Raw genomic sequence first — 19,252 nt, forward strand, 5'->3', positions numbered from 1 at the left:
ATAGCGCTCAAGATGTAAGCACCGTGATCCGGGGGTTGATTGGAGTACGGCGCCTGATAATAAGTTTGCCCTGGCTTGTTTAAGCGCCACAGAGATGAAGTATCTGTGACGCGGCGATGAAGTGACGCTAATTGCAGAGTGCCACCGCAAAGCGCTCAATTATGCGGTGGGTGGGGGGCAGAACCTGAGAGCCGAGGCGCCACAGTGACAATTTTCGCTGAGCGTGTTTTTTTGGCTTGGCTGACATGTCTGGATTAACATGAATTAGGGCGCCACTGTGGCACAACGGCGTCCCTCGGCGGTGTTTGCAAAGTGGTAATTTTCTAATCAACAACTCTTTATGTGTGAGAGGGTAACCGAGAAATGTCTTCCTTGAAATAACCACGAATTGAGTTCAAACGCTGTTTGATTATCACATGCTGATATGGAATAACAATGTATTATTCATGACAATGGGATGTATTTCTTCTGCTTGTTTTCTTAATTTACACTGCGATAATGAGATGCCAATGCTGTTTATTGATTGCTGGTTGATTTATTGGGCCCTGTTGACTTCATTACCGCTAATGCATTTCTAAATTCTGGTCGCCCTGTCTAAAGTCAGTGATTCTGTGAATCCTACTCGTGTCTAAATCATTCATAAATATGTTAAACTTTTTAGTGTTTTAAAAACCTCCCATTTAAACCCAAGGTAAATAGAATGGTGTTAACTTGACTAACCGAATGGACCAGCCCGCCAAAAAAAAAAAAAATGTTAAAAAAAAAAAAATAACAACAAAACTTGAGTTCTTCCAGTCCTAATAAAGCTAATCTTAAAGCACATAACCTGCTAAACGTTGTTGCCCATGTTTCTTCTAACCTCTAACCTTTCAACTTCCAGATTTCTCTATAACCTCTCTCAATTTGTCTTCTTCCAAATTTTCTTAAAGGGAACTTTGATAATGAGCGCCTGGCTATTGCTAGACAAAGAATCCCATACCGACTCGGTCGGGTAGTTGACGAGTGGCTACTCGACAAAGGTAATAAAAAAAAAAAAAAAAAAAAAATCCCTTTTAACTCCACTAATGATCCGACCGCCTAACCAGCCGTTAACCGCCGCTCTGGAAGAGGTGCAGCGCCACGCAGCAACTGGGCGATGTGATTGGCTGGATTGCAGTGGAAAAACAAACCTTGACAACGATTGGCCCGAGGGGACAGAAGCCGCTCCCCCAAATTGTTTATTTTAGCATACATAGTGCCTCCGGTGATCCGTTCCCAAAGAAAGCCCGTTTTATTCACATTTTTTCTAATTGCGCCTTCGCCACCGCGCACTAATTGGCACTAAAGTGCGCGGAAGGAAATCTAAATTGCCCCAAACGCGAGCGTCAGTCGTCAGACGTGGAGGCACGCCTGGCAACGTCTTGGGCGCCCCAGACCGGAGCTGCATCTCTTCGGAGCGTTAACCCCCGTAATAATCACCCTGCATAACCAACCCCCCCCCCCTCCCCTCACCCTCCCCCCTCCCCACCCCACACCAAGTAACACCCAACACCCCCCCCCCCCCGCACCCCAAAGGAAAAAAAAAACAAAACACTGACTTCGTTTGCTTCTTTCCTGTGTCTTTTGTTTTGCTGAATGTGAATTTGCACTAATTATGACAATTATACTTAATCATTCATGAAACTCCGCCCCCCCGACAGAAAGAAAAGTTACATAACTCTATTACTGGATTTTTCGGAAAAACAAATACCCCATGAAAGTCATTAAAAGTTAAAGGGACTGTTAAAGCGTTGGTTAAATGATAACGCCTGCCAACTGGGTGGGAGCCACCGCCGCTGAAGGAGAGCGCCATTAGTTGTCGGCCTCCGGATGTGGACCGATCACCTTTAACCCTTTGAGTGCCAAACGTCCCAACCTCCTTTGTCTTTGTCTTGTGCCGTGTGTTTGTGCTGCTGAAGGTGGGGGATTCTTTTGAAGAAAAAGGAAAGACAAAGAGGAAAAAATAAAAAATAAAAAAAATCAGGGATTAATGTGTATGTATACATACATGGATATTAGATGGCGAGCGAGCTGTGTTATCGCACAGCGATTATTTTCGAGACATATTTTTCGCCGAGCGCGCGAAAAAACAAAAAAAAGTACGACGTCAAATGCAAATCGTTTACAGGCCGTGGCTGTTCGCTGGGCATGGCGTCGTGAGCGGTAACGTATGAAAGGAAAGGATTTCAAACGACGCCATTTGTTACAAAGAGCCGAATGAAGAATTCATGCGACAGACAAACACGATCGACGGAAGCATCTTTATTTCATGGCGACAAAACATTCACCTCGACATCCTGTGAAGGAAAAAAAAAACAAAAAAAAAAGAAACAGAAAACGCCTCCTATACGCTCCCCCTCTCCCCCCGCCGGAGTCGAGACACAAAACGGAATTCGAAAAATCTCGAAAGATGAATGATTGAAACGCGGGATCAATAAGAAATGACTTACCCACTTAACCGCGTGATCGGAGCCGCGCCCGCCGCCGCAAAAGAGGATGAGCTTGAAATGGAATGTATTATTCCCTTTCTTCTAAGCGATGAAATGTCTCTTCGTTATTTTTCGAGCTTTACTGATTGGCACGAGGAGAAGAAACAAAGCCTTAACAACAACCCATCAAGCGCGCGAGTCGGGGGGGGCTTTGATCGCGGAATTAGGCTCGGGCCCGAGCGCTCCGCTTATGAGGAGTTTGCGAGCGCTGATCTTGATGCCGGGGAAACAAGATGTCAACGCTGCACCGGGGCGCCGTCGAGACAGGAGCGGCAAAGTGGTCCCCCGAAGGCGGCCGGCTGTGTGTTGACGGTGCGTCGGGGCGGGCGAGGCGGCGCTCAGACGGGCGGACCTTTCCGGGCTCAGAGGGTTAAACGCGGCGGCGGCTTAACGCCCGGCTCTCAGCGGCATCGAACCACCTGGCGGCGAATCAAACGTCACCCACACCAACCACCGAGGGCCTCGCCGATCCGCCGACGCCCGCCGGACGCAGAGTGTAGCTCGGCCGTTTCGCCCGAACAAGGGAGCAGAGAAACCTCCGTCCTCCTCGTAGAACAGCCAAAGCCCTCAGTTCTAACCCTTTTATGACTGGTTTTAACAATGACGCCCCCCCCCCCCCCCAAACCCCCTCCCCCTCCTCCTCCTCCCCCCCTCCCTCCCCCCTCCCCCCCGGAAACTAAATTTGTGGAAGAACTTGGGACAGGTTGCGACGAAAAAACGCTTCATAAAGACATTCAATAAATAATCAGCTAACTAAGCTCTAACCCATTCTAAAAGTTCTCTCTCTTTATTTTTTTTATTTTTTATTTTTTTTAATTGATGATAGATCGTCCTCTTCCGTGACCCCGCCCCCCACCCCTTCCCACCCCCCACCCCGCCCCCCCGCCCACTCACCCTAACCCTGCTCGCCACGAAACTCAGAGGGTTAAAAAGGAAAGAACGAAAAGCAACTCCATTCCAAATTCACCCCCCCCCCCCCCCAAAAAAAAAGGAAACGGCTCGAATGCGACGAAAGGCTGAGCCCAGTCGGAGACGCCTTTCTGAGCAGGAGAGACCCCTACGACGAGAGCTTGAGGTCCCTTTAACCTTTATTGTTTTCACCGCTGAGAGGCTGAAACATGTGCTGCTCAAACGTGTTGAATCCTGCTTGATCCCATGTGCTGAGAGAGTTTTTTTTTTGTTTTTTTTTGGTGATGTGTCTGTTTTGTGCTGTGGAGCCGGAGTTGCAGATTGTCCCGTGTTTGTACGACAGCCCGGGCCGCCGGTCTTTCGGTCACGGCCCGAGCTGCGTCCACCCACGTCGTGCTCCGACGTCAACCCCCGTTCTCTGTCCTTCATCTTATTCCCGCGCTGCGTCGGCGGGTCCTCAGATTACCCCGCCGGCGCCCCCGCCCCCGAGCTCGCCACCGGGACGAGCGATACCTCACCATACCCCAGTGGGTCTCCGTTCACTCGGCGAGCAGGCGGTTGCACAAGTCTTGACCTTAGCCGCGACGTAGTCCATCGCCAAGGGGCCGGAGTCTGAGGAATTTCACGGACATAATCAAGGGAGAGTTGAGGCTGGTCTCTTGCTGTAGTCCCACCGCCTTGTAGGGTGCAAATAGCTCAACGGGAGACGGCCTAGGTAGAGAGCCGCGACGCCGCGGCGCCCATCCTTGACTCTGCCCCCGCCCGGCGTTTGAGGCAAATCGGAGCGAACGCCTCCGCCGCTCTCGACGGGCCGCCACCTAAATCCGAAGCGGCGGCTATTAAAGGGACCCAGTGGAGGGGAAACGCGAGCGGGGGGGCTTCGAAAGTTTCTCAACAGCTCAATCCTGAGCCTGAACTATCTCCGATGTGTCCTCTTTCGCTCACGCGCCCGCCCCCGCCCCCGCCACCCCCCTTTCCCCGCCTTGGTGACACACCTATCATGCTCCACCCCCCCCCCGTCTTTCAGAGCATGACCGCCCCCTCTGTCTTCACGCAGAACTCAACAGGCCCCTCCGCCTGCCCAGAAATAATTCAATAATCAGCCGACACATGTTTGGCAGTACATTCCACTGCAAGGACGACGAGATGCCTTTTCTGTTGACTAACAAGCAGCGGTCTTACAGCCCAGCAGGTGAAATTAAATCTCAGTCCGCCCGTCGCTAGCTGCCTGTGACCTGGACGGCGATGTAGAGGGGAGGAAAAACCAAGACCGGAGTCGCAGCGAACCTGCTCGACGACTCCCATTAGCGGATCAGTTTTTAATGGCCTTCGTGAGTGCGCCCCCCCCACCCCCCCCCCCTACGGCGTGGCACGGGCCTCTCAAATCTAGCCCTTGCAGAGCATGAATTATCCTGGGGGCAGCTTTCGCCCGGCCCACCCCCACACAGACCCCGCTTTACCCCACGCAAAAACTGCTGCCCCAGCCCTCTTCCCACAGAAACAAACAAGCGCACACAACTCTCTTTCATGTTTGCTTATTTGCCTTCTCTGCGCTATTACGGCTCGGGAAGGGCATGCATCTGCTGGCTCATCAGCGGAAAAAGCGGCCGACAGACATTGGCTTCCCCCCGCCGCAGCCGCGATGGGACATTTTGCTATGTTATTTCATGGTCCCCTACCATGAAATGGCCCAGAACAGCCTTGACACAGCTGGAGTAAATGAGAGAGAGAGGGAGAGAGAGAGAGAGAGAGAGACAGAGAGAGAGAGAGGGAGGGAGAAAGAGAGAGGGAGGGAGAGAGAGAGAGAGGTGCAAGTTTCTCCTCTGCGAGCATATGCCGTATATCTTTGCCGCTCTTTCCCCGAGACGGTATCACTTTCCTGAGATCCAGATCTTGATATGTGATGGGGGATAGAGCCACGCCCCATTAAAAAATGGAATCGGTTTTAATATAGTGGATAATGATTTCTCCCCGCCGTTACGAAACCCCCGTCCACACACACACGCAAACAAAAAAAAAAACTCTGTTCAGGCCCTCAGGGCCCCGTGCTCGCTCTCACAAGTCTCTGACTCCGCTCTTCATGCTGCATTTGGCCCCTCATCTCCGTTGTCAAACACAATTAATTCATAGTGTTCCAGCCCAAAACAGACCAACTTCTGAGGAGTAGAGGAAAAAAAAAAAAAGTCAAACGCTCCTGCAATAATTACCAAAGAGAAGCTTGCGCCGCGGAGATAACTTGCACACTCTTCATAATTAACTTTGTCAGCAGCCCCACCGCCGCTTGCCTCCATTGTTCTTTCTCTTCCATTCTCTCCCATTTTTCCGCCGCTCCCGTTCCCCTGCTCATACTTTCCCTTCCATCTTCCTCCTGTATTCCTCCTTGGTGTTTGCGAGAGAAAACGCTTGGTACGGATGGACCGCGGGGCTCCTGTTGCCGAACCGACTGTGGCCGTGGAAACGCTCAGTGTGCGAGCGTCGTGACCTTCTGTCAGTCACGTCACAGAGCCGCACCTCGGCGAAGGCGAATCCTGCTCCTTCCCACCCCCGGACCCGACAGAATATGTATGAGATGGGAGCTCCATCTGACCGTGTCACCACCCCCCCACCACACACACAAGCGCACACGCACACGCACACACACGCACACACACACACACACACACACACACACACACACACACTCCCACCTGTCGGCGAGATAACCCCAGCAGAGGGAGGACGAGGGGAGAGGCGTAATGGTGCTGTCTTAAAGCATTTTGCAGATTCTCGGGAGGCTGTTTGCCTCGTTTGTATGGAATCGAACCTTCGCCACAAGAGAAAACATGTCCGCCCCCCCCCCCCACCCGTGCAGTGCAGCTGCTCGACGTTGGCCCTGGGGAAGATGCCTGAACCCACCCCGCACGCCAGGAACTCTGGAGCCCATGATGCTTCTGAGTGTGATCTCAATCAGGACTAAGCTAATCATACGTTAATTAATAGCTTATCCAGAATTTAGGAAAATGCCATTCTGAGGACGTTGCTTAATTTAAGATGAATTAGTCCTCGACGAGGAAGTCCAAGACTGAGGTGATGAAGGACGAGTCGGCGCCTTCTCTCTGGTCTCGGTGCGGGTCTAATTCCAGATCCTCCGTGTTCTCGATTGTCGAGGTCGACCCGGAGGCCGTTAATCCAAAGCAAAACCTGCCTCTGGCCGGGTTTAGTTCAAGCCTTCACTTAGACCGAGATTGGCTCTAATCTTCCTTCTGGAAAATTATTTTTATTTTTTTCAAACCAAGACTAGGGCAAGACTGAGACTCGCCCCAGTCTTGGTCCTGACAAATAATTTTGTTTCGTCACAGTTTCTATAAATTCTCGTGATGTTCACTGCTTTCACTATACTTTTTATAAGCCCTCCCAGGCCCCCTTATGACAGTGTGTCCTCCGTGTGATGCCCACGTTCTCACCTCTCTCTCTCTCTCTCTCTCTGTCTTACTGTTGTATCTCTCATTACGTCCCCTCATCCAGCCTCTTTCTCCGTGTCCTCTCTTTTTTTTTGTCAGGCCTGTCATCTTCTCCTCGTGACCCCCACCACCACCACCACCACCACCACCACCCAACTGCCTGCTCTCCCTCTCTCTCTCTCTCTCTCTCTCTCTCTCTCTCTCTCTCACCATCCCACTCATCCGTCACCCTTCCTCACTCCTGTCATCTCACACTTCCCCCGTTCTCTCAGTCCCCTTTCTTCTGCCTTCTCTCGCTCTCAGACTGGATAGATGATCTAATGGCCATGACCCATGACCATTTAACCCCCCTCGCCTCCTGAGAGGAAATTCAACAGAAAGGGGGAAGCAAAAAAAACAAAACGGAGTGAACTAAGACAAAAGAGCCTAACCGCAGCACCGTGTGAACGGCAAGTCGCAGTTTGCGCCGGGTTTGTTTATTTTGGGGGTATTTTTCATCTCGAAACTCTCACACGGAAGAGACTGACCTGTCTGTAGGAGACGTGCAGGAGAATGGGCGGTCGGTGAGGGTTTTTTTTTTGATGCGGCGAAGGCCATGATCTCCCCTCAAGCCTCAGATATTGATTAGCTGCCTGCGCTGGCCCCCGGCGGCATTCCACCACGCATTGGAGATTGAAAAATCAGACACCCCCCACCCCCAATACACACACCTCACGCGCACCCCACCCAGGTTTTAGACGGGGGTCGCTGGTGTTCATAGCTTAGCCATGTTTGGGCGATGCTGAAAATTCAGCCTTTGTGTTTGACGTAACCAACCAACTAACTGCGCATATTTTCATTATCTCTTCAATATCTTCACTTCTCCATAATCTTCCTTTCGCCTCACCCCCCCCACATCGTAGTACGGGAAAGCAGGACACGCAAAAAGCGACCGAACCTTAAGCGATCACCGCTTATAGACTGAGAGACAGACGCCTAGTCATAAGTTTGCGAGACACACCTTTTCCCCCAACGGCAACATGGGTACTGCTCGGTGTTTCAATCTGTCCCTGCAAAGCAATATTCGTGTGATGCATACCAGCCAAATACCCGTGACCGTCCCGTTCCGGTGCTACTCACAGCTGACCAAAATGACCCGTTTAGGGAGGATTTAACCAGATAATAAACAGGTTATTGAGTCGGTGTGAACGGGACTATGGGTGGAGAGGGAGAGAGAGAGAGAGCGAGAGAGAGAGAGAGACTTCCTTTATTCCGTTCCTTTACTTTCAGTGTCATGTCACAGCAGCAGAAACTTGATTACGAACGAACCAAAGAAAACAACAAAAACAGAGACAAAGCACAGGAAAAGCACAGGCCAGTAAGAGCATAGACATCTCTCTTCAGAGATAACTGGTACGCAGGGATCTGTTGATGTCCTCACCAGGTTGGAGACAGCTGTTCACTATAAGGACGGCTCCCTTTGGAGCCCAGACCTCCTCCTTTGTACCGTTTACCTCCTTGGAGAAAGAGAGAGGGAGAGAGGGAGGGAGGGGGGAGAGAGGGGGAGAGATGGTTGAAGCTACATTGTCGAAGAACTGGGACGGCAGCCTTTGCAGGGCGGTTGATTATGACACTGTGCATGGCAGGGAATGGTGGTCACGATGAGCAGCTGGCCAGCCGTCAGGATGCTGCTGCAGTCCACCCTTCATCTCGGATGGCTCGGACACCTACCCCCGCCTTCCTAGGGGGGGAGGGAGTAAAGGAGGGAGGTAGAGTGAGAGAGAGAGAGAGAGAGAGAGAGAGAGAGAGAGAGAGAAAGAAATGCGCAGTCACCCAAGCTCAAAATTGGTCCAATAGACCCTTATTATGTGCGACCCCCCCCTCCCCTTGGTTGGTGGTGCCGTCAGCCATACGAGCACATCCGGTTATTGCCCACACACATACACACTCACACACACAGATACACACATCAACAAGCATATGGAAATAAAATAATGCACTAACATGCACTCCTTGAAAAGGCCACTCCATCACACGACGTAAAGGTCATCCCGCTGACACATTTCATAAGCTATTCCGCTCACATACACACACACACACACACACAAACACAAACACCCAAATCCCCTGCCCTCAACCGACGTGGCCATACCCATCTCCATCACATTGAGCGCTCTGATTGCTTGTCATGCAGGAGCCGCTCTTAACAGTTCGGCACTGCTCCCCGCCCCAACCCTTTCTCCCACAGCCAAAATTGGCTCTAAAACCGTGCATCAGTTTTGATTTGACCCAGCAGCCCCCAAAAACAATAACTTCATCAGGCCCTGTTAGACTCTCATATCCTGACCAGACAGCTCCAAAAAAAAGCCAACACACACACACTCACACACACACACACACCACCTTGTACTTTAGTCTAGAGGGCACCTTTCTCACGCTTTATCTCAGTCTCTCTCGCAATCTCTCTCTCTCTACCCCTCCACCCCCCGCCCCAGTGTTGATTTTTGTATCTCTTTCCTCCGTCAGACGGGGCTGAACGGATCAAGTGGCTTTGGAATCCTCTGCGGCGGTGTGTGCGAGGCTCGTCTCTCCGCGTATTTCCTTGACAAAAAAATAAAACCGCGCTATCTACAAGCTGTTGGTTGCCCCCTCGGATTAATTAGAACATCCCCCCTCGAATACATGGGCACTTAAAAGCACGACACTGATCGTCGGTATGGCTTCCTTCTGACTGTGGTGCTTACTCTGGCAGTCGGCCCTGGCACCAACAGACCCCCCCCAACTGCCCCAGTCTATTTCCAAGTCCGCACAACAATACTAGCCGCCCATAATCACAGGTATTGTTCCCCCTAAGATAGGGCTAAGGGTTAGGCTGTGGGAAGCGGAGCGCTGACCGTGCGCCAAGGTCCAACTTTCCGCCCGGAGAGAAAGGAAGGAGCGGGGGTGGGGGTGCTTGGGGGGCTGGCTTTGGTCTGCTCGTCTGAAATCGGAGACCCTCTAGGCTGGTGTGTGTGTGTGTGTGTGTGTGTGTGTGTGTGTGTGTGTGTGTCTGTGTAAGTGTCCTCTTTCCAAGGGCATTGAAAAAGCAATACAATATATTTATCGGGGCCCTGGTGTTAAAATACATTGTGAAAGGCACGGGTTTCGCATTTGCCATCGAGCACTGTGCTCAATCTGTGGTGCAACGTGGCTACGTGCTCCACTTCCTTCGCTGATGTCCAAAATTTGATGAGGCCCCTCGCCCTTCATTCATTCGCCTGTCGCGCCCCGCCCTCGTCCCCATCGCAGTCCACCGGTGAAATAGAGCGTCCTCGAGAGCGGCGCATATGCCGGACATCGGGTGCCATCGTTTAAGAAGTGAAGGCTTGAGATCCAGTTTCCCTGCGGGGGGGCCCCCTCCCCGGCCCTCACGATCGGGTAGCGACATGATACATGCAACAGCCCCAACTCAAAGGGAGAGATACAGTACATCTGTAGCCCCGTTGAAAATGTGCATGCACGCACACATGCAGATGTAGATCCACTGGCACCTTCTTCTCATGGATGTACATTAATGGATGTGGAATGCTTGGTTAAAGCGCTCACGCAACCACTCTGGTATGCAGGCGCAGACCATCTGCGTGGTACCTGTGCGATACCTTCAGAACCAAAATTAATCATAATTACAGTGATGAAGCACCCTCTCAGTTCCCCTAATTGAAAACAATCGGGAAGCCGGTGCAGCCCCCGGACGTCTTGCCGGTAGCGTGTTGCAACAAGGCTGTCCTCGGAGGCTCAGATCCGCAGGGTGCCAACAACACAACAATACAAAAGAAGACATTAGGTCAGGGGCTCGTCTGACATCATATGTCATCATCGCACGGCAACATCATAGTGGCGTCGGCGATTGCGACGTGTGCAAGACGGCAAACAGCCCTCCCGTGCACGTACACAACAGCCCGAGGGTTCTTGTGTTACAGAGGTCCATAACATGTCTCCGGAGAGTCCCATCTTTCTGTTTTTCCTTTCTGAAACGCACACATTAGCTGTAGTATCCATTTCTGCTCACAAGTGCACTCCTTCCCCCCGTCCAAGGCGGTCATTGATTTATCCGTAAAAAAAATCTCTAATGCTTGTCCTGCCCTTCCTCTCGACGAGTAATTACCTCATCGAGTCATGTTGGTAATCAACTCCCCTATAACCATATCCGTAGTCCCATCTTCCATCTCTTTGGGTCTATCTGCTGTCAAAGGCCAGGTGAGGCGTCTCCTCTCACCTTTTTTGGAGCAGAGGGCAACCAAAAAATTCTAAAAAAAAAAAAAAAAAAAAAAACAGACCCAAAAGACATCAGCAGAGGAAAGCACAATGTGACCGACACCCCAAGGAACCCCCGCCCCTCCCCCCCAACCATCCCAACCCCAACCCCTCCCCAGCTCCAATCCCTGGTAACACATTAGTATTGCACCTGGTTGAGCGGCCGACTCTCTCTCCTGGATTTCTTTTTCCCATCGCCCTCCTGTCTGTTGTGATGTACGGTAATGTTAAAATAGTAGGTGAAAAGCTTGACTGAATCAAACATTCACTCCAAAGGAGGAGCTTTTACTTCCTACTTCCTTTACCTTCTACTTTGGATGGAAGTGCGGCAGGGACAGGGGGTTGGGGGGATGTGGGGGCGTGTTTTCCCTCCCTTGCCCATGGGACCTCATCATTGTTCAGTTCAGGTACACTGGAGGTCAGTGACACAGGCCGAGCGCAGTTCTAATATATTCCATCTCTGGGCAAATGAGATGCATTTCGCCCTGCACCCTCAGTCTTGGGGTCAGCCCAGGGCTGCCCCCACAATCTATTTGAATGCCAGATTCTGGGGCCCGGTCTCTCAGCGACTGGCACGTGCCTGGGAGCCATAATGGCTGAATCGGCAGCGTGCCAGGGTCCAATCTCCCTAAAGTGTTGCCAGTAGGAGCCCCCACCCTCCCCCACCCAACCCCACCCCACCCCACCCTCGTCCTCTCCTTTTCTGTGCTGTATGATTATTTATTACCTTGTGTGTGTTGGATGGGCCAAGCCTGCCCAGAGACCACGTCTCATGTGTATTCTTTGCCCTCTTCTCTCTCTCTCTATCTTTGTTCCCCACCTTTCTCTGCTTCCATTCCACCTCCTTCCCCTCTCTCTCCCACTTATCCTCATCCGTCCACCCCCCCCACCCCGCACACCCACAGGTCGACAGCTGACCATATTCAACAGCCAGGCATTCATCAAAATTGGCGGTGGCGGGGATAAGGGCCGCCACTTCCAGGGCCAGATCTCAGGCCTGTACTACAACGGGCTGCAGGTACTGAAGCTGGCGGCTGAGGGCGACCCCAACGTCCAGGCCCAGGGCAACCTGCGGCTGGTGGGCGACGTGCCCTCGGTGCTGACCACCGACACCACCTCCACCACCCCTCTGGCTGACATGTCCACCACCATTATGGAGACGACCACCACCATGGCCACCACCACCACTCGCAAACAGCGCTCCCCCACCATGAGAGACAGTGTCACACAGGTAAGCCCTGGTTTTGAGTGGGACACACCATAGGAAAGACGGAAGAGAATTAGTGCTGTGAGATAAACTTATTTTTTTCAACTGCCGAAAAATTATTCCCACAAACATGTGCTTACATGGGCGGAATTTTAAAGCAATGGGGGGGGTGGGGGGGTTAGTGTTTTTGTCCCTGTATAATGATCACAATAAACACAAACTGAATCAAACAATAAGCGACTTCAAAACACTTTCAAAACATTTTATTTCATTTCACGTCCACGGTAGCCTAACAGTAAACAACACTTGGCTGTCAGCTGCGGAGATTTTTTTCTCAGCTAACTTTGGTCACAGTTAATTAATGACAAATTACCTTCTGTCTCTTCCGGCTCTCCCTCTCTGAAGTTAAAACGGTCGGATCTGAGGGAAGTGGAGGCGCCCGCAGGCTGCGGCGCCCGGCTTCCAGAGAGCTGGGATGGAGTTGCGCTAAGTGCAGGGTTGCCGGTTCATGGATAGATTTTCATCCCCAGTACTGCTCAATCACTGCTGAATTTATAGCCCTAATTTAATGAGAAAAATCACCAAGATAGCAGCCCTGCCCTAGCGGTTCCCGGGGCAAAGAAAACGAGGAATAAGTTAGAGTTTGAGACGATTGTGGGAGGAAATGATCACACCGCAGTTTCATACTAACTGTTGCTCTAACCTTCATTGCACTATGGTTAAAACTACTAAGTGAGATCATCTCAGCCTGAAATTAAATAATGTCACCTCGGTCACCATGGTAGAATAGTGAAACTGGCTTCACCAATAACCTCCCACCTTGACCCCCTGTATTCTCACCTAAGGCTTTTGCACAAACATTTTGAAGGCTTATTATTTATGGCCGGATGAATATTATATGTTCTGAAGGCGCCCACTGCCGTTCTGGTAGGCAGCAATTAGTAAGCAACAGAGAGGCCCCATTGCCTTTGCAGGAAAGGGCAGAGGCTTGTTGTCCAGGCGCACGGGTCTCATAATAAACCATAATAACAAGCCCCGAGTTCTCAAGATATGCTGGACCCAAGTCACGCCCACAACCACCTATCAATTAGTTCACAGCTCTGCATGCGCTACAGCAAAGCCTCCTGCCTCCGTGTGTTGAATCTTTTTGTGTGCGGTGGCCCTCGGAGGGGAATGGCTGTGAAGGTTTTGCGAGGATGGCAGGCAAGGAGAGTTGCCAGTTAAGAGTCTCCATGGTGATATTTAAAGCTGCATGTGTTTTTATCCTAAAATATTAACTTGCCACACATGGAGCAATGTCATTTGCGTAGCGAGCGGAGAGGGAGGCAGAGTCACGTTGGGCTGCACGGTTTCTGCAAGTAAAGGAGACCTTGTACCTTGCATTTTTTATGTTTTTTTCAATCAACCAGGATTCTTTCAAAACGATTGTTAATCATTTGGATGAATGATTTAACCAAGAGCGTTTCACACCCACCCAAGTGTGCTTCAAGGTTTCCAACCGGCCCGTACCGTAGGAATGTCTAAAGGAGAAATGAATGGCCATTTTACTTCTGGAAACCAACATAGTCATTGTTGAAGGACGGCGGAAGGCTTACGTCATGTCGTGTAGAACTCGCAGCCAAAGAACGGAGCACGGTCTACGACCTGAGGGATCGCGGGGGCCCTCAGATAACCAGGTGGATTTGAAGGACCAGGGAAAAGGAGGAACCTGTAGCTCAAAAGCGATTCCTAGGACCATAGCAGAGCTGGGGTTGTCAGAGATCGCAAGCGCACCGCTCAGTACATTCAATAATTGATGGTTTCAATTAACAATCGAATAGATACACTGACGCGGCCCCACCCCAAGTTAAGTGGATAAATCTTGTCTTTGTGGATAAATAACCCCAATCTCTGATCTCAAGAGTGCAATTTTCAAAGACCGTTATAGTCGTGGGATTAACCCCCGGAATACTGTTTTCCACCATGAGTCCAAATTTCAAACTAAATGAACATAAGAACAGAAATTGCTTTGGTGGCCGACCGAAGCCCGCCCCAAAGGGAGGAACCTGAAATCGAAACCTGAATGCCCAGATTGAATCGCAAGTAATAATGGGTGTTATTTTATGTTGTGTTTTTTCAAGTTTTAGTTCCCATACTGCATAAATAAAGTGACAAGAACAGTTGTCTTTTATCTCAGAAACACCATTATTGCACATTCATATCCTTATAATTTTAACTGCTTTTATTCTTTAAAGCATTGCATTTTTTTTCTCTTAACTGAAAGCACGTTTAGCTGCGTGTTGTGTATGAAAGATTATTCAAAAGATAATTATTCATGTATTTATTTCTTTTTATTTATTGAAATGATATTTTGACGTTTGACTTGTTTTAGCGAGGGGGGGGGGGGGCGGGTTTCAAAGCGTGCTTCTTATTATAGTCAAATAAATAGGACGGATAGATATTTCAAACTGCCTGTTTCACGCTTTCATGCCGCCAATTAACGTCAAAGCTCTCTTTGCACGGCCGTGAAACATCGTTCATTGGTGTTTCTCCATCGCTGGAAACTTACAGCTCAGCCGAGCCACTCACGTTGGTCTCTGACAGCCGTGATTAAGGATAGCGGGATTACAATGAATTAGATTAGACCTTTTATTTTTTTTTTTTTTCTTCTTCATTTTTTTCAGACCCGACATTTATTTCAAGGTGTCGTCTCTCTCATTTCTGAGAAATGTTGCGGCGCTAATTACGGCACTAAAAGCCTCCGCAGAGGAAGAGAGGCGACCGAAGCAGGGGTGTTGATTGTCAGACGAGTGGGAGATTCAAATCACCACTCGCAAACGCTGACAGAAAAATATGGGGACGGTTAATTTGGGCTCGACTGTTGTTTCTCCGGTGAAAGTGAATGAAAAGTCTGCGGCGGCCAATCACGTCGTTAATTGCGATGCTAGGACTCGCGAAACCGTTCATCCGCGGCGAACAATTATTTTAAAAGACTCGGGAGCCCTGAGTCATTCCAGCAGAGGAGTCTTCGTTTCACGACTCTGTAACTACAGCCAGTCGTACAGGCTGCAGTCACAAGCCCCGCGGCCAATTTTTTACTCACGATAGGAAATCGTTATTGAGGACTTAACTAATGTGGGGGGTAAAAAAAAAAAAGGTGTAATTCTTATTGAATACATTTTTTTTCTGTGAGAATTCCACTCACAGCGCTCTTCTGACTCATTATACCAACTAAATCAAACAAACAAATGCTGAACAAATCTTTTCCTGAGTCACTCTTAAAGAGCCGAGTTTCCAAAAAGAGCCAAACTTTTCATCGTCAGGTTAAGTCGTACAATCTGGTGTGGGTGATCCAGGTGCTCCGTTACACATGGCTCATGGTTTCCAGCCCCCCCCCAAAAGTTTCAAACTGCGATATTCGCGGTGTAGTGTTTCGCTGTTCCTCCCCCGTGAACGTGGGATCAATAGAATCTGCGACTCGGTTCTGCTACACGCTATAGTACAGTATCTCTCTCTCTCTCTCTCTCTCTCGCTCTGTCCTTCGCGGCGTTCTCGGCAGAGACGCACTTCCGTGTACCGGCGTGTATGATAACAGGATTTTATTTTATCGCAAAAAAGACAGCTCGGGAACAGCCCCGTGTCTATGTGGCCTTCCTCACTTCGCCGTGGAAGTGTGGATCTCCTCGCCGCTGCCTTACATCTTGTTTGGTTGTAGCTGCTGGCCCCGCTGCCTTTCGCCTTCTCTCACTGATAGTTATGCTCAGAACAAAGTCATAAAACAGGCACCGCGCTCTTTATTACCAGCAAGCTACCTTTTCCGCTCGCGAACACCAGTTTCAAACAGCCTTTTCGTTATATTTACTTAGCTCACGAGTCACATCGTCACAATAACCACCCGCCCCAAATAATATATGGTGTACGCGCCTTGCCGTGAATAGACATTCGGAATGAGCACCTCAGCCAAATGCGTTGTTGATTACCGCGGCGCCCATTCAGCGACGCACGCACGGAAATGTGAAATCGCTCGGCATGCGGGTCAAGCCGAATGGCTGGAGCAGCCGCGCTCATTCAAATGGACGGCCTCGGCGCCTTCTTAAAAGTTAAGGGCTTTATTGTTTTGTTTTCGTCCGGCTCTCCGGGTATTTGCCCTCTCATTGGTGTTTGCGGCTCCCGAAGCCTCCTCAAGGTCGTCCGCATTACCTTGACGTAGGCTCCGTCAGATTGGCCGAGGGGAGAATGAGCGAGCGAGAAAGTGTCAGAGAGAGGGAGAGAGAGAGAGAGGGAGATAAATGCAAGAGACGGTGAAATAAGCACCGAGGATAAGGAAGAACACGAAAACGGCGCAAAGAGGCGAGATGTGGTTGCGGCCGCGTCGGAGTCGGCAGCGCAGATATGCAATCAGCCGGATGGATTCTTCGTTAACTGGGATTCATTTGGCCAACAGGTAGTCCCCGTTGGCCAAACCTTTTGGTATGTTGCACAAAATGGAACATTCCCAGTGTCACCTACAGGCTCCATCTCCGCACAACATGAGTCTGTTAATAGTCATACCATAACTGTTTGGCAGTACTTAATGCTCCCCATCTGATAATAACTTCAAATCAGCCGCTTCGCTCACACTGCAGCTGACCTATACAGATCACAATTCAGACTAAAGATGAGAGTCGGCTAAATGCATTTTAAATTACTGTCAGCCAGAGATGGAAAGGAATTTCACTGAAGTACTGCCGCCGCAGGGTTAATTCACTTGAGTAACATCCTACAGTACATGTACTGACAAAGGTAAATAACTCTCGTAGGACAGTATAAGTAGTATTTTGGGGAAACCGCTGAAATAAATACTTCCTCTCATTCAATTTATTTGAATGCAATCAAACGCGACCGCACCGCTTGAAATATGAAAGTTAATTTCCATGAACCAGATGTCCAGATTTCACCGCCTTTATTGTTTTCGTGCGATTCGAGCTTGAAATCTTACCCACAATTTATTTTTGGGGGATGGGGGGAAGTTCGGGATTTAATGTTTACTGTGCTCAAAGAAGAGTGGAAGTCGGAGCAAAGTTGAATGAAAATGTAATATAATACTCTATTCAAACTTCTGCAACAGAGGGGGTACTTCAGTACTTCACTTCCCACCGTCGTTGCCATGATACATTGTAGATCAAACAGGCCTCTGCCCTCCTTTCCTATCTCTCTCGCTAACTCTTCTTCCACACAAACAAACACACGCATACCTACAGCGCATCCGCACTGTGCATCCATACAGTACACAGTCCTCTGGGTACTTAATAATCCATCCTCTGCAGCCCGTGGTGTCGCTCTGTGCTAGAGCAAACACAGTAATAGTCTTATAAATACCACAATGGGCCGAGCCGAGGAGACCTACGGATGCTCTAATGAACATCCCTGGCAGCCCGGCGAGACACGGCGGACACGGAGACCGGGGATTGGGGCCGAGCGTTGCGGATGCAAGTGAGCGGAAACTCGAAATTTCAATTTCTCTGAGAGCCCTGAGCTACCCGCCGCGCCGGCGCTTTGATCGCGCTGGAATAATGTGCTTTGATGGTGAGAATAAAAAGATCTACCTTTTTGATGTGTGCGAGTGGGGACGACTGTGTGAGCCGTGTGAAGGCGTGCGCACCTACATGTGCGAGCTCCTGTGTGCGTGTGTGTGTGTGTGTGTGTGTGTGTGTGTGTCTGTGTTTTCCTTTCCACTCACCCACTGTTACTTTGGGTGTTCATAAAAGAGTTGGATCATCACTTTTGAATTTTAAAGTCGGCCATGTTTGGACTGGTGAAAGTCAAGGGAGGCCCCCCCCCCCCCTTCAGCGGTTGAGAAATCAGGGCAAGGCCACTCTCTTTCTGGTTTGTATGATAGTGGAAGTGGAAGCGGTTTCAAAGTGTGCGTATGTGTGTGTGTGTGTGTGTGTGTGTGTGTGTGTGTGTGTGGGTGGGTGCTCGCGTGCGCACGTGCACTATGTGAAGGCAGTTTCCATCAACTGTACAGCATATCAAATTGAGTTGCGGCCATCGTGCCCGCAGCTGGAAACACCGCCTGCGCAGTACGGGCAGGAGGTGGGGCAGTGTTTCCATGGTAACCAGGAGTGTATACCGACGCGCCTCTTTTCTGCCCACCTACCAACTTTCAATCAATTCTTCCCCAGCCTTGACTGCGCCCCCCTTTGAGTATATACAGGCCTTCTACAGACCATGCACCCCTCCACTAAAAACAGCAGATTATCAGCATTAAACATTATTAATACAGACACGAAAGAGGCCACAAATATGCATGCCCCCCAAGTATTTATACAAAGTTATTTATTTTAAGTCATCCTCAATTTTCACAACCGACAGTATACAACATGTTGTTATCTCAAATCATTCAAAAGTCTAATATACTATTATACTAGTTAATCTTTGATCATTGTAATTCTTTTCTCCAGATCTCTCTTATATTTTCAAAGCATAAGTTTTGGGCTTCAGACTGAAAGTGATGATGAACCAAATGTTGTATTTTTAATTCTATCTTAAATATTGTTCTTTAAGACAACTCTTAGACTTACTCTAAAATGATCGTTATTTTTCGTACATTTTTCGAGTATTGAGTCTGGAGTATGGAGTCTTTGAGTATGGAGCCGGACTGCTCAACACTGCTCAATATCTTGTTTCGAAATCGATGTTTGGAGGCATTCAAAATTCTCACTCTGTTTTTGTGATTGTATATCCCATTTTTCTTGTGTGTAGCTGTGTTTACTATGCCATTGTACGCTGCGGTGCCTTCTAATGATTGTGAAGCGCGTTGTGAAAGCCGTGTCTTAAAAGAGAGCCATTCAGGTGTAAATAAAGTTAACACTAATCTAAATGGATCTAGCAGGAGAAACAAACTAAAAAGCCTCTCCTTTTCTGAGTGCATGTTTGTAATAATTCCTAATAAGCTC

At 49.5% G+C, this 19,252-nt stretch overlaps 1 protein-coding gene across 1 annotated transcript in view; it reads left to right on the forward strand.

Moving 5' to 3' along the window:
• The window catches only part of nrxn2b (neurexin 2b), a 677,945-nt gene that overhangs the window by 647,389 nt on the left and 11,304 nt on the right, over window positions 1-19,252 (forward strand). Inside the window, exons 19-20 of the mRNA XM_080022852.1 lie at window positions 930-1,019; window positions 12,034-12,359. Of these exons, the coding sequence (XP_079878978.1) occupies window positions 930-1,019; window positions 12,034-12,359 (416 nt within the window). The remainder of the gene's footprint in view (window positions 1-929; window positions 1,020-12,033; window positions 12,360-19,252) is intronic.

Source organism: Zeus faber (assembly GCF_960531495.2).
Source record: "Zeus faber genome assembly, chromosome: 22".
Classification (NCBI taxonomy): Eukaryota; Metazoa; Chordata; class Actinopteri; order Zeiformes; family Zeidae; genus Zeus; species Zeus faber.